Source organism: Xiphophorus hellerii, chromosome 2, assembly GCF_003331165.1.
Source record: "Xiphophorus hellerii strain 12219 chromosome 2, Xiphophorus_hellerii-4.1, whole genome shotgun sequence".
NCBI classification, from domain to species: Eukaryota; Metazoa; Chordata; class Actinopteri; order Cyprinodontiformes; family Poeciliidae; genus Xiphophorus; species Xiphophorus hellerii.
In genome coordinates, this window is record NC_045673.1 from 29,238,073 (window position 1) to 29,257,367 (window position 19,295).

Below are 19,295 nucleotides of genomic sequence, written 5' to 3' on the forward strand. Positions count from 1 at the left end.
CAGCCTCACGATCCTGGCAGGCTAGCCAACCACTCAGCCTTAATAGATAACTGACTGAAAAATGGGGAAAGTAGAGCAGATGATTTTTGGGGTAAGCTTCCTTTAAATAATTTTAAAAATAGCCTTTTATAGTTCCTTATGAGAGAACATCTGAATTTCTCATGCGGGCTCCAAAGAAGAAACAGTAATAACTGGTTGCGTTGGTGTGAAACAGGCACAGACTTGTGTACAACTGTAGTATCCTGTTGATGCCTTGTCTCTTCAGTGCAATAGATGGAAGATAGACCTTGGAAAAATATGGCCAATCTGAGACTACATTAGACCTGTACAGTTGTATCAGTTTCAAAAAGGTACCAGATCTGGCTGGGCATTAATTGATTGTCTTGAACTTGACTACTTTCTCAATATATAGGAATCCATTCCAATGGCATACACCACCTGTGCCAGTGACGATGAACTAGAGAGGCTTTGTTGATATTGTCAACATGTTGTGCAATAAGGCACTGATCTTTTCACTATTCAAACGTCAATTGGCATAGGAATGTCAGGGACCTTCTTGTTTTTTAAGCCCTAAAGCTTTTCTGGTTCCTCGTGGAAGGACATCTGAAAGTGCTATTGTCAGAGTCCATCCTTCGCAGTTGGAGCTCCAGAAAACGGTGGAAGAAAACATGGATAAAGTATCAGAGTTCTATCAGACTGTTGGAGTCTTGATTCCTCAGACGGCAGAAATATATTTTAGGAAGGTGACGATACGACAGAGCTGAGAAAACATCTTTGTAGACGCTTTTCATTTGACCTGAACAATTGTAGGGCATCAGGGAGAGTATGTTGTGGCTGGTGACTGTTTGCCATGAAGCTTGCATATATTGCTCAATATATTATGAGAATGCATTCCAGCAGCATGTGCCACCTCAGCCAGTGACGATGAGCTTAAAAAGCCTTTGTGGATGTCTCCAACACATCCTGGAACTAGAACAAGGCATTGTTCCTTTCACTGTTAGAGGAAAAAAAAAACAGGCAAGGACGCATTGGCCGTCTGAAATTCGCAAAGAGAGGCCTGTTTGGCAGTGGGGTGTCAAGGACCTTACAGGGTTTTTTTAAGCTCAGAGGTTTGTCTGGCGCCTTGTGGGAGAACATCTGAAAGTGCCATTGTCGCAGCAGCCCATGTTTCCCATGAGGGCTCCAGAGAAGGTAGCAATGGCAGTTGGTTGTGGCAGTGTGAAAAGAAAAGGGGCACACTTGGACAGTGTGTCTGTGGGGAGTGCATTACACACACATACACACACGCACGCCTATCCACATTCTCTACCTCTGTGCACCTCCTCCTCCCATTAGAGTGTGGCGTCTCAAGCTGTTGACAGCAATGACAGCCAGGCCCCGCGTAGGGAGACGAAGGAGGGGAGGGCAGTGCTGCTGCTGTTTTGGCGGGGCGGTACATCTGTTTGGATACTCGCCGCAGCCGTCTGGCCTCGGGAGATTGATGCAACCGGGACCGGTAACACGCGGCACATCTGGGACTCCCTAATGATCTGAAAACTACTTGGCAGTTCATATAAAAGATAAGTTTGTGCCATAGTTCCCTCGCGCCATAAGGACTCCCTTTGGATGAGCACCTTCGCTGGTTCGACAGGTCATCCGCTCCAATTGCGATTTCACCGTTGTGACACGCGGCGTTTACACGAGCTCCATGGAGCGGCTGCAGGGCTCGGATTTTTCTCTGATAAAACCCGTAGTGTCAATCCCCAATCGTACGTAGATAATTAGGATCACTTCTCGGGTGTTGGAATGAATGCGCTGCGGTTCTTTGTAGATGACAGAGTTCTTTTGTCAGGCACTGTGTACAAATGTAGTAATTGGTAAACATTTTGACCACTTCAATTAATAACAAAACAGCCCGTTTCATAATAAAGGGATTCATTATGCCACCGCATGCCTCATTTCGTTATCAACAAAAGCCCGCGTTGTGCTCGGCTTTTTTTTTTTTTTTTATCAAGAGAGAAAATCCATTGAAAGTGGCTGAAGGCCTGACACAAAGCAACTGCTGAATCCCGGCAAATCTGCAGGCTTAATTGATTATTTGTGCAGAGCCGTATATCTGCAAGGTGCAGGATACCCAGGGGAAATAATGTAAAACAGATAACAAGATGAAAGATGGGAGAATTGCTTTCTGCACTCTCATTTTATCCATCTTCCCCCCCCCCACCCCCCATCCTTTCACCCTTGTTTTGAATGAGTTCACCATTTAGGTTTTCCCATTAAAGGCACGCGATGGCTCACGCTCAAAATGTGTCCGGAATTGGGAGGCTAAAAAGATTTCATTCACGCTGGTAGGAAAAGTGTTTCAGCAGTTAATAGTGATTTGTCAATAAAACCTGGAGCAGTGTGTACCACAAACTCAGAATTTCATCTTCATTATTCACCATACAGGTGAAGAAATTAGACCATTCTAAACTTTTTTTTGTCAAACTTTGGTGTCGGTGTTGTAAAGGGTGTTTTGCTCTTGTGGTTTAGCTCTTTAAAGGACTTTGCTTTGGAAGGCTAGATGTGAAACGCCACATATATTTTCCGCATGTCAGTCTGCTCTGCTCAGTCGACCTTTTCTTTGTTTATTGTTGGCGTTTGGTTTCCTGTCGCGCCTCTCGCAAAAAGAAGAAGAAAAAAAAATATATATATAGTTGCTGTGCAGGAGGACCGCTGCCACTCTGCAGCTATGGGGCCATTACAAATGGAGAGGGAAGCAGGTCTTGCGTTTTGTTTTGTGTGGTGTGTCTTGTATAGAAAGCTTGGTGTACGGTTACACACCGTCCCCCTGACCACATAATTGCCCTCCCTGCACAGGGGAGCCCCTTGTTCTCCCATTTGAAGTCTGCCTCCATCAGGTTTCACCATTAAGAGAGGAGGATGTTGCAGGGGAAAAGCAGATTCCTGAACCACTCATCTAATATTCACGGCCAGCAAAGGTTGGACGACATTGAGGAGGAATTCAGAGGACTCTTGAGAAGCTACTATTGGTCTGTGTAAATAAAAGAGAACCATGAGAGAGGACAAACAAACGTTCTGCGTGAATGTTATGTGAATTAACGGGGGCAATATTAAGTAAAATTGACTTTTTTGAGCTTTGCTTTGCGCTATAATGTTATTCCCTCATCAAAAACATACATGGAGTGTTGATTTGATTCTGTCCTGCAAATTTGAGAAGTCCTTGAATCTCCCGTGGCAACCATTCAGCTGTACAAAGCACCTGGGTGGACCTAGACCTTGCTTCAAGTTCCTCCTCAGAGCTGCAGTTTCCGAGCTACTGAGCTTCCCCATTTCAGAGCACAAGACTCCCCCACTCAGCTCCTTCAGACTAGCCAGCAGCAATTAGCAAACACCTGGTAGAGCTCGTTGTATGAACTACTTCTAAGTGCAACTCTGATAAAAACGTTGTTGAAGGGTTAATAGAGGAGCCATGGCGTGAAGACTTCCTCAAGACGGAGCTTCAGCAAGAGCAGGGGTTTCTTAAAGGGACAGAAGCCCAATTTTAAGGTGTTAAATTCCAAAGACAAATTTCTTTTCAGACATATTTGACATATTTTTTTTATAATAACTGAACATAGTTACTTGATTGTGGAGTAAAATGGCATTATGTTCCCCTTTAGGTTTCAGGTGGAAGTACTTAAAAGGTTGTGATAACAGATAAGAACTTTTAATACAGCGGAACCCCACCTATTCACGGCTCAGTAATCTTGAATTCACATAATTTTTCTGTGGAACCTAACTAGGAATTATTTGCAGAAATTTTGCCTGTTTGTGGCTATTTTTGTAGAACGTATCTAAAGTACTCGAAAGAATGATGCAAATTGGGGAGCTGAAATAACCAGGCACGATTCTACCCGACACGATGCTGGTTGCCAATTGCAAAGCAGCCAATACAAAAGGGCCATTCTTTCTTCTTGATGCTGATTTGCTGTAGCACTAAGAACAGAGATAAGAAAGACTATAGATGCTAGCTTCTGCAGTAGCACTAAGACCATTTTCACTGTGCATATCAAGGCATATTTGTTGCTTGAACTATTAAAATTGTTAGTTCTGTTTTTAGAGGTTCTTCGTATCCATTGTATAAGATGAAGTCCAAAGTAGTCAAGTTCAAAATGACTTTTAAAGCCAATGTGACCTAAAACACAACATTAAAAGGCTGTGATATATCAAAGTCTTGCTCCATAATATTTGCTGCGACTTCGTCTCATGAAGTCAGTATTAGACATTATTATGAACCTGGGATATGAAGATGAATGAAGATGAGTGCTTCAAGCTTGACTTTGTGTAGCTGCATATTTGAGACTCTTCATTTGAATGTAAAGGGAAGTATTGTCTGATATTAAGCCTGTCACAATTAGCAATACATTTATCAATATCATGATAAATTAAAATGAGCCTGATAATTTCCACTTGGAAAACAGTCTTTAAAAAGAGAAGCTCTACTTTAACATAGTTGACAAGCCGCCATTTTGAGACACGCTGCAAACATTTGCCACCCAGTACCAAGTAGTTAGCTTGCACTACCTGACACTTTTTCCTGTCTAAGCTGAATGATTTTTTTTTTAATTAATTTTGTCTTTATACTCAGTTTTAATTACTGTTATTTCAGTTCTTATGTTTGCTTATTTTGGATACCTAAAATGTGTTCCAGTTAAAGTGTTAAATGCTCTTTAATCAATCAATCGATCACATTTTATTTGTATAGCACATTTCAGCAACAAGGCATTTCAAAGTGCTTTACATCATATCAAACACAGAAACACAATGCAACATAGAATCAACAATCAAAACACGACATTAAGTCAGGTTCCATCAATAAATTTGTAATTGATTACATTTCAAATATAATCCTAAATTCTAAATCTTTTAGAATGTTTTTTTTTTATCTTTGAGTGGGTATACTTGCATTAATAAGCCATTATTGTTATTATATTAGTTAAAAATATCTTAAAATGACAATATTTTCATTCATTGCAATAATTTCTGGGGTGTTGTGTCGTCCAGTAAAATGTGTTTTTGTGACAGGCCTGGCTGAGAAGAACCCTGTTGGTTTTGGCTTTTTCCAAAAAAAAGCTAGGCTAGCAAACAGCACCAAAGGATCCTTCACTGGCTGTAAATCTTTTGTGTGGCAACATTTTGGGACAGATGTGACTCAAATGATAAGTAAACACTGTGAAACTGCAGCAACTGGCTAGCAGTTAGCCGCGAAGAAAGCCTAAGCCAGGATCTGAAATTAGCATGAGTGCCGCTTTACAGGACTGCAACAAGAATCATTAAAGATTACAGCGTTAAAAATACCGTGATTGTTTGAAGATATGACTGCGGACTGTTCAGTTGACTGAAAAATGACTTCAGTGTAACAAAGTGTGTGCAGTTAATTATTCTACTGCTACTCAGGGAACATGAATTCATCTCCGTACTCGGTCTGGTCTCGGTGTTATTTCCCTTGTTTGTCATTGTGTCTCCCTCGGGTCCTCATGTGTCGCACAGCAGCATAACTCTCAGCCTGCTTTGATGTCGGGGACTGATGAGGGGAAGCTTTACGGCTCGGGGCCGTTTCCAAACCCCCACGGCACCGCCTGGGATCCTAGCAGGTGATATTTTCCTTGGAGGATTTCTGGACAATGTTTTTTTTTTTTGGTTTTGTTTTGTTTTTATTATTATTTATGGATTTATTATCTCGTCTCATCTTGAAGATACTTATCACAAAGAATGCTAGCGTAGCGTGACAATACATAAAGCTAACACAAACAGCAGGAGTGTATTGACTTTATAAATCACAAGGCTTTAAAAAAATCTTAAACAAATTGAAAGCTTAGTTGCAATGACAAAAAACATTGATACGCTTGGTTTTTGTTGCATGGTTTTTTCTATGCTAGGATTTATTGAGCATTACTAAAGTATTCAGGCTATTGTTCCTATTTTGCCATGTTACAACCACAAACACCAATAATTCATAGAAGCACCTCTTACTATAAGTATTTTGAGGAACAGCTTTGTAGCTACAGATATTTTTGTCCAGTCTTCTCAAACTCAGTCACTCTGGATGGATTCCATCCCTGAAGAACAGTTTGCAAGTCTTTCTGCATATACTGTATATTCTCATTAGGATTTAGACTGAACTTTGACTGTTTGTTCACTAATGTTCTTGTAACAAAACAGTTATACTGAGATGAAATTTCACACAGGTATACTCTTATTGCCTGAAACCAATAACAAAAGGGTGTGACGAGCCAATAAAGTTATTGAGATGCACGGATCCGATATTAATATTTGTATGGGGCCGATATTGAAAACAATTCTACATTGTCACAGCTATCTGTGACAATGTGACCGATCCATTCTGATTCTACACTTTGCTATGAAGCAATGTCATTATTTATTATTTATTTTACTTCATATTTAGAATTATTAATTGTACTTTATGAATAATTTGAGAGGTTTGTTGCTTTTTTTTTTTTTTTTTTTACATCTTTGACCAACGTAGTCAACCTGCATTTTAAAGCCTGGGGTGGTTTCTTCACGTCGTGTATTTAGAAAAGAAAAAAGAATCAATAAATAAACATATTTCTCAGAAATGACTGTTTTTCATTGTTTTTCACCATTTCTGCTCTTCCGACTGGTTCCCGGTTTTCCTGTAGTGCATCACAAATCAGATGCACCAGATTTTATTCAATTTATTTAGAATTTTTATTTATTGGATGTAGTGGTATCAAAGCTTACATTTTGCACTTGTGAGACTAATAAAGAATTATTTCATCCTTAAAGGAGCTGAGTAAAATGTCGTAAAGCATCATTTTTCCTCCAGTCTTTGCACTTCCTAGTGTTCAGAAAAACTCGATCCAATGAAGTTACATTGACGTTTGAGGTTATAATGTTGCAGTACGGTAACCTATTAGAGCCAAAAATGTTTTTGGAATTGGTTAAAGAAGCTGACAGCTGATACAAGATAAAGTCTTACTATTTGGTAGCAGAGAACAAATAAAGAAGCATTGTTTTGGTGTATTCAGCCCACTTCTGAATACAGAATACACACACACACACACACACACACACCCGCAGCCTAGCAGTGTATAATGGATATATAACAGCTGCAGCCTGCTGGTAGGCCGCTCTGAAAGAGTGCCAGGGAAATGTGACAGACTGTACGACAGGTATGAAGACACGGCCCTTTAAAACACACAAAGTTCATTTCACTGCTCTGGGTTCAGGCCACAAGAGTAAACACAACACACAACAACCATCCCGACGGCAAACTCATACCGTCATCCGTACAACTTAAATCGGCATAATTTTCCCCTCTTCCAGCATGTTCCAGGTACAGTAAAGTGCCCATCGTGACACCGTGGATCTGAGCCTCTGGTGAAATCCAAGGCAGCAGAAACGAGCTTCTCTTCCCAGCCGCGCCTCTGGTTGTATCATCGTCTCATGCTCTTCCTCCCCGGAGCCTGCGCTGAATTATTAAACGAGGAGGCACATATCTTTGTCTTGTTTCGTTAAGATAGACATCCAGGACTCGGATCTATGTGGTCGGTCCTTGTCTCAACATGAAATCGCGGTTGACTTTTATTGAACGCTCGTGCCGTGTCGTTTGGGGCGTGGCGTCTCCTGAGAGAGGAAGCAGCTGCGGCCGAGTTCTTGGTAAACGAGATGAGACTGATGACTCGGCGGCGGCGGGCGGGGAGCGCTACCTGAGCTGAGCGCCAGTGTGTCGGGATGACTCGGCCGGCTTCAGGTTCCTCCAGAACATTCCTAACCATTCCTTTCATTGTCACAACGCAGAATCCTGGAGACATCCAGCAGAGACCGGACAGCACACAGTCGGTTTTAGGGTTTTAAGTAAGAGGGCAGTGTGAAATAGTTTAGTTCATACCAGGTTCCAAAAGTATCTACATTGAACATCAAGCGTATAAACGCACAGCAGATTCCCAAGTTGAGTTGTTCATTAAACAAAAACCAGCACAAAAAGGTAAAACTGTGAAGTCCGCCCCAAGATTCAGAAAATTGTAAAGACAGAATTAGCGGGCTGAATTTATAAGGGACTTGGAAGATTTCTGTGAGGTTTGTTTTCCCACTTGATCGTCCGTTAGGCTCTGTTTGATTGGGGACTAAAATTGCAACATTTGTTACATTTTCAGCTGCTGCTGTTCACTTTCATATTGCACTGTGTCAAACAAACCAAACCGTTTAGAAAACCTGTTCCCTTCATCGCCTGTGGTGGCGCTGCACAAAGAACCACTGAAGAAGGTGACACAAAAAGATCCAAAGAAGACACTGAGCGCAACTTCCTTCTTTACGAAATGTAAAACAAAAATGTCCGATTTTAGTGATTGTAGAATTTCTCCTTTGTCTTTGGTAAAACACAGCAAACCATTTCTCTCACTAGCGCAAGGCACATGCTAGTTTTGGCTGTATTTACCCAGAATGCCAAGCGCTACAGCCTGCTTCCTGATTTTGGAGCGGTCTCTGCTCTGCTCTGAAGTGAACTCTTTTATGTACTTCCTGGGCAAACAACAGACTCGAGTTTGATTAAAGTGAACCACATAGGGCTGTTGTGATTGAACCCTTAAAATACCGTCAAAGCATTCCAATAAGATTGAGGCCTGGGCTTTGACTAGGCCATTAAAACACATTGACACCTCTCTTTTCTTCATTCAGATTCAGTTTTGATTTTTTAGATTCCTGTCATACATCAGGAATCAGTGTCAACCAAGTTTCACCTGTTGGACAGATGAGTCTTGAAAGCTTCTCTATATTCCTTAGAATATAGAGAAGTTTGTGTGCAAGGTGCCCTGGTCCCTAATTACTATGCCCTTAGCACCATGTTTACTAGTTGGTATGAAGTGATGTGTTTGATTTTCAACCCACCACAATATCTCTCTGCTTCTGTTACGTCTGTTTAAGGAACAGATTAAACCAAACTATGCAATCTGAACTTTCTTGCGATTTCTCCAAGCATTACAGACATTAAAATAGGATAATTTGCTGGAGACTGATAGACATCTCAAATAGTTTCCAATTGTGAATAATCTTTGACTCCGTACAATACTGAACCTCAAACTGGAAACGCCCCTCTGACGGTTTTCCGATTAACTTTGTGCAACAGTTGCTCCTCTGAGGTCACGGCCGATGCCTTTCCCTCTTGACACTGTCCAGCAAACCACTTAATCTGCTTTTCTTTAGATCTTCAAACACCAGATGATGACATTATTATCATCCTGCAGTATTTAGTATACTATTCATTATTTTATCAGATAGAAGATTTATTGCTAGGTGATAAAACATGTGGATTAAGACCATGGGTCTTAATCCACATGTGCTTCCTACCTACGGAGAGCGGCGAGTCGAGGGTGGACATGTTAAATTCAGTCTTCAAGCGCACACAAAGAGGTATTGACAAGGCGAATCCCCAGTGATGCTGTGTCTTGGTGCGACTGATCGATGCGAGTGTGGCCATCGAACTGAGCTTGGACGTAGTTTGTATTCTGCTGGGCGTCTCGGAGGCAGCAGCAGCACATCCTGACGCTCAGTTGTTGGGAAGCAAAAGACAAAGCATGTTGCTACATTTGAAGTTGCGTTCGCCACTATTTAAAATCTTTTTTTAGTCAGTCACACATGTAAGGTAGCCCTGGGAACTTTTCCCAGCAGTAGAGCTCTAGAAAGATGGCAAGTTGAGCCATCAGAGTAGTGGTTGTCTGGACGGTTGGGGGTTTGATTCCAGATTTCTCCTACCAACGGTCATACGCGGATCAGCGGATGATTTAAATGAGTGTGGACGGTTATTTAACCCCAAACTTTCCTTAAACACAGCACTCCAGATTGTAAAAGCCGTCGCATTCTGATGTATTTCTCTCCACCATGTCTCCCTCAGATCCCATCGGCAGTGTGAGAATGAGACTGGTGTGGAAATCCCTGGACAAGATGAGGTGTCTGAGGAAACGCTCCACCATTCCCTTCCTCGGCTTCCTCATCACCTTCCTCCTCTTCTTGAACCTCTACATCGAGGATGGCTACGTGCTGGTCAGTGACGAGAGCTGCCATTGGTTTTATTCACTTATCGAGACTCTTTGTGTCCGTCTTCGGGGCAGAGGTCTGAACAAATCCATTCAAACAAACTCCAAATGTCTTTTATTTTGGCTCCCATGAAGCGATGGGCGATATTTACTTAAAGTTTCATCGCGATATTTTATGGTTCTCTTGTGATAACGACCAAAGTGACGATAGCAACTATTTATTATTACCTGTTTTTTCAGGTAGCTGCATGGCCGTGATTTTATGACGAAGCATTAAAAGCTCCACAAACACAAATATTACTCTTGAAAATCATTCCCATTTGGAATGCGCATCTTTAGGACACCGCTCATGATTTGTATCAATAAACTGCACGCAACAACTGCATTCAGTCACATCTCGTATATCAATCCCGACAATGTGCCTGTCTTGCTGACAAATTTCAATGAATGATAAATTGTCCCAGTAATCATTGCGATACATGATAATATTGTTGTTTTTGATACCATTTTCAAATAATATATTGATCACGGCATGACAATGCAAATTTGCCCTCTCAGTGACTGGAAAATGTAAATCTTGTGAAGAGCACTCCATGCTAGAACTAGAAAATATTTTAAATGTCCAAAATAAAATGGAACAAAACAATAAATAAAATGGAAATAATGTCCAAACACAACCGAAACCATAAATAAGACGGTTTTTGACAACTCTGTGGTCAAAATTTCCCTTCAAAGTTAGTCATCAGAATGGGAATGATCAAGCTGACTTCAATCTATCATGCGATCAATTGATTAATTGATTAAATGCCTGTTGCATCAGGTTTACCCGACAATCCGAACCATTTTGGGGAGTTTTGAACATCATTAGTTGGATGAGGATCATGATAATAAACTTATGGACTTCGATATGGACTTGAGGTTTTATCATGTTTTCATGGTACTATTGTGATGGTGATAAAAATGATGATAACAAGAATATGCTACTTTTTCTTTTAGGTAACTGTATGTCTGCCATTGTGTTTCAGCAGAAACATTCCTATTTGTAAAACGCTTCTTCAGGACACCAGATACAGAAAAGTGTGACTTATATTACTAAACTACACAATCTAACTCCATTTAATCATACTTTCAGATGTATTGATATTTATTGATACGCCTTTTTTGAACAAACAGTGAAGACAAAAATAGTACTAACAAAACGGGCCATATGTACAGCTTTAGGGGAATTTATTGTGACAATGACAAGTCAACATGTTATAAGAAATTTATCACAATAAATGATAAACGATACAATAAATGCCCCATTATTCCCATGTTTTCCATTTTATATTTACTTACATTTTTAAAGAGAGTTTGTGCTGAAATCTTGATGACTTGGACCCAAAAGGAAATCAGCCACATGATTTATTGTTTATTCATGATGTCATCAGAATTTGGGGGAAAATCAGATAATCTGTGTTTATTTCAGTTATTAAAAGGCGGTTTTGCATTTTAGCCGTTTTCATAAATTCTGCAAACTGGCTGTGGAAGGGGTTAGCTCAGCTGCATCCAAACACACATTAGGAATAAAAAAAGAAATATGTTCTTTCTTTTTTTTAATTATTCAAAAATACATGCTTTTATTTGGCTGCTTCTCTTCGGTGTGCCTTTCTTTTCTTCTGTTCTAATGTGCTTTTCGTGTTGCAGGAAGGAGATAAGAGGCAGCTCAGGGAAGCGTCGGTCCATCCTCCCAGCTCGGAGCGATACGCTCACACCTTCAGAGACCTCAGTAACTTCTCTGGAACCATTAATGTCACATACCGCTATCTCGCCGGAACGCCTCTGAACCGCAAGAGTAAGTCTGAAGGTTTCCTCTTTAGCAGCGGCTTCACATTAACCCGTCTCGTATCTGAGGAGGCGGAACCGAATCAGTCTGATTTAAAGAAGAGAAGAATAAATGATTCAAAGAGATTCTTTGTTTCGGTTTTGAACTCGGCAAAGAGCTCACCTCAAGCAAGTCGTGCTCTACAAAAATCATTTTGACCCGGTTGTCATATCTGCATTTTGTCGATTTATTTTGCACTTTCCGTACAGTCATGGGAAAAACCCAGTTCACGTTTGCCACTTCCACAGGATTTAGAAAGGAGTCAGTAATGCTTTGTAACTTTTTAATTTTAGATTATTGTTGTTTCTTTCTTTCTTTACAGTGTCAACTGCACTCTTCTTTTTTTTTATACATTTTGTTTTGTTTCTGTGTTTGTTCACTTGATCTTAAAACCTGCATTTGATTTGTTTATATCACAATTATAAAAAATAAAAACCTCTTAGGTGAGGTCATAAATATGCAGTGCCTATAAAACGGATTCATATGCAGCCTCATTGAGACATATTCACAGCCAAAGGTGCATCTGCTAAATACTGACTTGAAGGAGTTGCATATGCGATGACTGCTTTAATGTAACATTTTTGTTACTTCCTCTTGTTATGATGTTATTCCTTTATCAGAAACATACCTTGATTGTTGCCTTGATTCTTTCATGCAAGTTTGAGAAATCCTTTAATCTCCATGGCAACCAATCAGCTGTGAGAAACGCCTGGGTGAACCTAGCTCCGCCTTCGAGGACGAAGCTCCTCCTCTGAGTTGTGGTTTCCAAGCTTCCGCCTCACAGAGCAGCCCTCCCCCACTCAGTTCCTTCAGACTAGCCAGCAGGAATTGGCAAACACCTGGTGGAACTGAGAGGAGCCATGTTGTGATGACTTCCTGAAGGGTTTCAGAAAGAGCAGGAGTTTCTTAAAGAGACAGAAGCCGTCTCTTCTGCCGTTTCAAGGCGTTGTTAAATTTCTTTTAATATATACTGTATTTGGTAGAGGTACAGCACTTTTATAACAACGGAAATTTACATAGTTTCTTGATTGTGCTATAAAATGACACTATGTGTCTGGAAAACACATAATACTTCTTCTTTAAAGGGTTTTGTTTTGTCAAAAAAGACAACATTTGTTGATCATGATTGATTTGTAAAAAGAAATAAAAATGGTAGAACATTCAGTGGGATGGATATTTTTTTATAGACACTGTATATGAGCACCTCTATGGGAGCAAGAGTCTGACTGTTTTCTTCTCTGAAGCATACTGGTATGTGTTAGCACAATCTTGGAAGGAATATAAAGTCCAAACTGAGAAAATATCTGAGAAAAGAACAAAACCTAAAGTTACTGGTATTATTTGGTTTTCCCCTATGGCAATCTTTAAGCAATGTTTCTTAAACTGTCCCCACATACACAGAAACTGTCTTTTGATTGTAAGTCATCATTTCTCATCGCCCTTCTCCAAATTTCATTAGGGAATAATTTTACAGATACCTCAGACCTGAATGGCAGCATTTCTTTACATTTACTTCACTCATTAAAATATGTTTTATTCGCAGAGTTCCTGACCATTGGATTGTCATCGGTCAAGAGGAAAAGGGGAAACTACCTTCTGGAGACGATCAAATCCATCTTTGACCAGTCCAGCTATGAGGAGCTGAAAGAGATTGTGGTTGTGGTCCACCTGGCGGACTTTGACCTGGTCTGGTGTGAGAACGTGGTGCAGGAAATCACCAGGAAGTTCGCTCACCACATCATAGCCGGCCGCCTCCTGGTCATCCAGGCCCCGGAGGAGTTCTACCCTTCTCTGGACGGCTTGAAGAGGAACTACAACGACCCGGAGGACAGAGTCCGTTTCCGCTCCAAGCAGAACGTCGACTACGCTTTCCTCCTGAACTTCTGCACGAACCTGTCGCACTTCTACATGATGCTGGAGGACGACGTGCGCTGCTCCCGGAACTTCCTGACGGCGCTGAAGAAGGTGATAACCTCCAGAGAAGGCTCCTACTGGGTGATGATGGAGTTCTCCAAGCTGGGCTACATCGGGAAGCTGTACCACTCCAGAGACCTGCCCCGCCTGGCTCACTTCCTCCTCATGTTCTACCAGGAAATGCCTTGCGACTGGCTGCTTATCCACTTCCGGGGCCTGCTGGCTCAAAAGGACGTGATCCGCTTCAAGCCCTCGCTGTTCCAGCACATGGGCTACTACTCGTCCTACAAAGGTGTGGAGAACAAACTGAAGGACGACGACTTTGAGGAGGACTCCATAGACATCCCAGACAACCCCCCGGCCGGCATTTACACCAACATCAACGTCTTTGAGAACTACGATGCCACCAAGGCGTACAGCACGGTGGACGAGTACTTTTGGGGGAAACCTCCCTCCACCGGAGATTTCTTCGTCATAGTCTTTAACAAATCAACCAAAATTAGCAAAATTAGGATTGCTACCGGGTCTGACGAACGACAAAGTGACTTCCTTCACCACGGAGCGCTGGAAGTAGGAGAGAAGTTGGTCGGGACTAAAAAAGGAAAGCAGTGCTCCTCTTACATCACGTTAGGAGAGTTCAAAAACGGAAACATCGAGGTTCAAGACGTGGACCACAAGATTTCGTTTGACGTTGAGTGCGTTCGCATTGTGGTGACAGCCAGCCAAAAAGAATGGCTCATTATCAGAAGTATCAGTTTATGGACTACACAACCACCCAGCCAATGAGAACTACACACAACCTCTCTTAGTAACCCATACAGGCTGTTTTTATTATTATTATGTTTTCTAGGTTTAATTTATTCATTTTGTATGTATTTATTGATTCTTCCTGCCAAATGAGTCTGTGTTTTTATACTTAAACGTTGTAACCTTAGTGGACCATTTTCAGTCATCCTCAAGGATTTCTGATCTAACCTCAATGTATTGAATAATCATAGCTTATTCTTCATATGGTAGTATTTGTATAACAACCATACTTTACCAAAACCTGATTACAGGAAAGAGACGTAGCGTAAAAGTGAGTAATCTGGGGTTTTGTTGAGTCTTTTCTTTGTTGTACCAACGTTTCTTGACAATAACTTTTATTGTCAAGCCAGACTTTGGAAAGTCTGACTATTTCCTCTTTAATGGAAAGATTGAGGATGAGCACAGAAAACATTGGTGAGACTCTCCGAGGTGGTGTGGCAGTATCTCCGTCATAGGAAATACAGAGTCTGGCCATCATTTGAGCCGGACGACGATCAAAATGAGGTTCTGACACAAATTGGCTATTTCGTATCTGAACAGTTTGAGATCAAAGCCTTTCCTCCAACATGCCCGTGTTCGCCCTTACACAGCGGGGCTCGACCCAACTCCATTGAACTCTAGTGGGAATCAGATTTTGGTATGCTGTTTGTGGGACCATCACAAGCTGGTTGACTGACTTATGACAAATACTGGTGTGTAAATGGGATGGGATGGCACAACACAGTGTGATAAGGCTGGTGAGGATCATGAAGAGAAGGTGTGGTGGTGTACAGTTCACCCATCCACTGCAGAGGCACCTGTTTGTTAAATGAATACACTCTTATTTAATTAACAGTATGTCTTGTTTTTTAAACTTCAATCATCCGTCTCAATAAATGTCACCAAAATAAATCTCAATACCAGAATCGGTTGTTTATGACAAGTATTAGGGCCATACAAAGAAAACATTTTTAAAAATTTAATTACGACGATAGTCTTATGAGAATAAACTCATACGAGAATAAAATCATACTACAGCAATAAAGTCTACATAATATAATAATGTCAATATGAGAATAAAATCATATATTTTGACAAGTCAGAACATTATGAGATTAGAGTTGTAATATTATGATTTTTTTCTTGTAATACTATAACTATATTTTCAGAATTTTATAACTTCATGCTTGTGAGTTTATTCTTGTAATGTTATGACTTTATTGAATATTATCATCCTAATCTCACAATGTTATGACTTTATTCTTGTGATTTAATTTTTTCTTATTTTCTTAGCGTGACCCTCCGTCGTAGTTATCTGGCATTGATAGAAATTATTTTCTCTGATGCAACCCACACACTCCTCCCTGCTGCTTAACACACAAATGTACTTTCCTTACATTTAAAGAGACTTTTTAAACAATTTATTACCAAGATACATTGTTACAACAAAGAAATGATCATCTAAACAAAATTTGTATTACTTTTTGAATTTATTTTCCAATACTCTGGCTATAATTATAACCCACTACCAGTGAAGATCCAATGGAAATAAAAACCAGTAATAACCACAGAGGAATGGGGCAAGTGGCAAAAGGAACAACCTTTTATTATGGCACGTGAATGCATCGATGTTAGAAAAATTGTGGATTTTATTCTTAAATTTTAAAAAAGTCCTGCACAACATCTCAAGCTAATGTTGGTAAAAAATCCATAAACATAACATGCGTCTAGACTACAGAACGAGGTACAACAAAGTTGTCTTTGGTCTCATTGTTCTTTCTTCAGATTGGGTCAAAATATTGAGAAAGTAAAACTAATCTGATAATCTGAGTGAACCAACAAGAGTAGAGTCAGATGGAAGTTTTCTTTTGCTTTGTGGCTGAAGAACAATATCTGGTCGAAAATGGAAGCAGAGATGGTCAAGAGGTTGGCAAGAAAAAAAAAAGAAACATGAACAAGTTCATTTGAACCACTGGTGCAACTGATTTGAAATATTTCAATCTGACACAACTTGCTGACTGCAGTCGAGTCCAGTCTGTGGGAGAGGCTGCCATGGTAAGAATGTGGCTTGTGCGTTAACGTAAGGTGTCTAAACTTTCTAATACGCAACATTAGAAAGTTGCAGCAATTGTTCTGTGTTGGTGTTGGTAATGAAGGTGTGTGTCATGTGTGTTGGGTGGAGGGAGTTGTTTTTTTTTTCTGTGAATTTGAACTAAGGAATTCTGACTTCTCGGTTTAAATGCTAGGCTAACTGCCGCTAGCAAGTCATTAGCAGTGTTTCCATTACAAATGTGCACAAAACTTTGTCTATATTCCGCTCATGTGGAAAAAACAAAATTTTACAATTGCTCCGTTTCTATTAAACAGGAAACACAAAATCACTCATGAATAAGTTTGTTCACTCAGTAAGTCATTACAAAACGCACCACACCTTCATCCTCGATTACTTCTTGTCGTCTTCTTCTTTGTGGTTTACGCCAACATCTAATTGCTGATTTATGTGAATTGTCTGAAGCAAAAAGTGCTTCTATTGCAGTTTTGCCAAATAAACCAATTTGGATACGGCTGATACCTTCTTGGATTCCTCATTGTAGTGCAGAAAATTTTCATCCAAAAAGTTTTATTCAAAATGAGCGCGTTCCCATTAAGTAAATTTATATTCTAAATGTCAAATTGTGCAGTTATATGGTCAATAGAAATGCAGCTGTTGTTGTAGAGCAAGACAATAAGGGAAAAGACTTACAGATGACTACTGCAACTCCAAGCGCCTACAGAAAATATACATGTAAAATTTGTTAGTCTCCTCGTCGTCATTGACAACTCCCAGTTGGTTTTTTAACACAAAGTACTAGAAGTAGAAATTGTATTGGTGTGGAATTATCCATGGGATTTGTTGGCATTAAAAAAACGCTCAGATTTCCACCTCTCTCTAAATCTTTAAAGCACCAAAGTAAAATGCCAAGAAGTCATTTTTATTGGTGCATTGTTTTTTTGTACTCTAAAGGATCTTCTTTAGGGTTCAAAACAACATTAACTAATAAGTTCTTTAATATATGATTGTGTATAAATCTGGCAAAGCGCATATCTTTTCTGTGTAAGCTAATATACTTTTAATCTTACTACATTAAATCTACCGGGTTCATATTTCCCAGTCTTGTTGAAAAAAAATATGAATTTTCCTGATGGGTCTTCAGATTCAGAAATGTGTATGTGAGTTGGAAAATAGAGCTACATCATGTTATATTATAAAAACATTTCCTATTGAGCCGATGACCCGTTTGAACTAACAGGTTGTGTTGTCACACAGACATTTGCAGCTGTACCTGGACCCTACTGGGTTGATTAAGACAAATTTTGCCAAAAATTATCCCAAATTAATGTGGCATCTTGACTCCTGCCAAACCGAAGCTCTTTAAATATGCATGGATGTAGCGCTTGATGCTGTGTCAGAATGTGAAATGTCTTATTTTCTAACAAGGAAACATATCGTTCAAACGATATCTTTTTGACATTTGCGCAACAAATTAATATATCCAATTTTAATGTGAATGATTTTTGTTATAACATTATAAATGTATAATGTGATACATTGTTAGAACATGATGGGTGTACTGCAATAGCATGATAGTATATTGTAAAAACATGAAAAACAATTATTTGAATTCTAAGGTTTTCACTTTACAACATGATGTTGCTTTAATTCTCTTGACTGGTTTGTGGAAGCTTTCCACTTTTCTGACTTTGTTTTTTTACATTATAAATTAGTTAAAAGAATTTTGGAGGCCTTTTTTTTACTGTCCCAGTTAAAACATACATTCGCTGGCTTGTTAAGCAACAAGTTAAGCTTTCAGAGGAAGTGGTGGGATTTGGATGTCATTCTGTGTACATGCAGACCTGTGATATTGTTGTTGAAAATTCAGGTCCCAGTTGCAAAACTCTATATTTTTTAAACAGACATATTTTTTGTTTTTCCAAAAACAAAAGACAAAATGTCTGTTTAAAAGATAAAAATGTTGTTGTACCAATACTGTACCAACAGGTGGCGGTAATGCCAACATTAACAACATCAAAAATTCAAAGAAGATGGACCCCAGTATGGCTAAAGCAGCACTGGGCAACAGATTCTCCCAACGTAATTGTAGCTTTTAAATCATAAAAGTGTATAACTTTATTTAATAGAAACAGAGTTATACTCTAAGTGGGCATGTAATGTAAAATAACAATCCAAACACAACAATATGCTCAAAGATGTATCAGACAGCCCTGTCAGCAGCTGACAGAGTTTGACTTCAGACTAACTGTTCAGTCCACAAGACAACCGCCTAGCATAACCCAGCAATGCTATCACTGCTAAGTCTCTGTGGTGCTTGTAATGCGGTTTAATGTGTCTTCAAGGCCCCATTTCTGCCTGCAAACTTTACCTTACTGTTTTGAGCAACAGCTCTGTGCTGTTGTAATCTGGCCCTAGTGGTGTGCACACGTCTGCTAATCTGTTAAGGCGTTAGAATCAGAGCTAAGTTTTCATTTAGCGCTTAGCGGACTTTGCTTTACGTAAATAAATGTTTCCAGATAGATTCTAACGGGATAACTTACTTGGCTGCTTTGTGTTTAATCTGTTTTGCATTGGCATTTGTTTTGGTCATCGACCATTAAAATTTCTTTAATTAGTTAAGCGTTTTGATGTCTATAAATGGCTT

General features: G+C 39.8%; 1 protein-coding gene across 4 annotated transcripts in view; it reads left to right on the plus strand.

The window, feature by feature from the left end:
* LOC116708141 (mgat4 family member C) overlaps positions 1 to 17,169 on the plus strand; it is a 151,225-nt gene extending 134,056 nt beyond the window's left edge. For all 4 annotated transcript variants that reach the window (XM_032545945.1, XM_032545955.1, XM_032545965.1 and 1 more), the window contains 3 exons: positions 9,893 to 10,041; positions 11,721 to 11,868; positions 13,442 to 17,169. In XM_032545945.1, coding sequence (XP_032401836.1) covers positions 9,913 to 10,041; positions 11,721 to 11,868; positions 13,442 to 14,598 — 1,434 coding nt within the window. In that variant the 5' untranslated portion in view covers positions 9,893 to 9,912 and the 3' untranslated portion in view covers positions 14,599 to 17,169. The remainder of the gene's footprint in view (positions 1 to 9,892; positions 10,042 to 11,720; positions 11,869 to 13,441) is intronic.
* Positions 17,170 to 19,295: the final 2,126 nt, after the last annotated feature.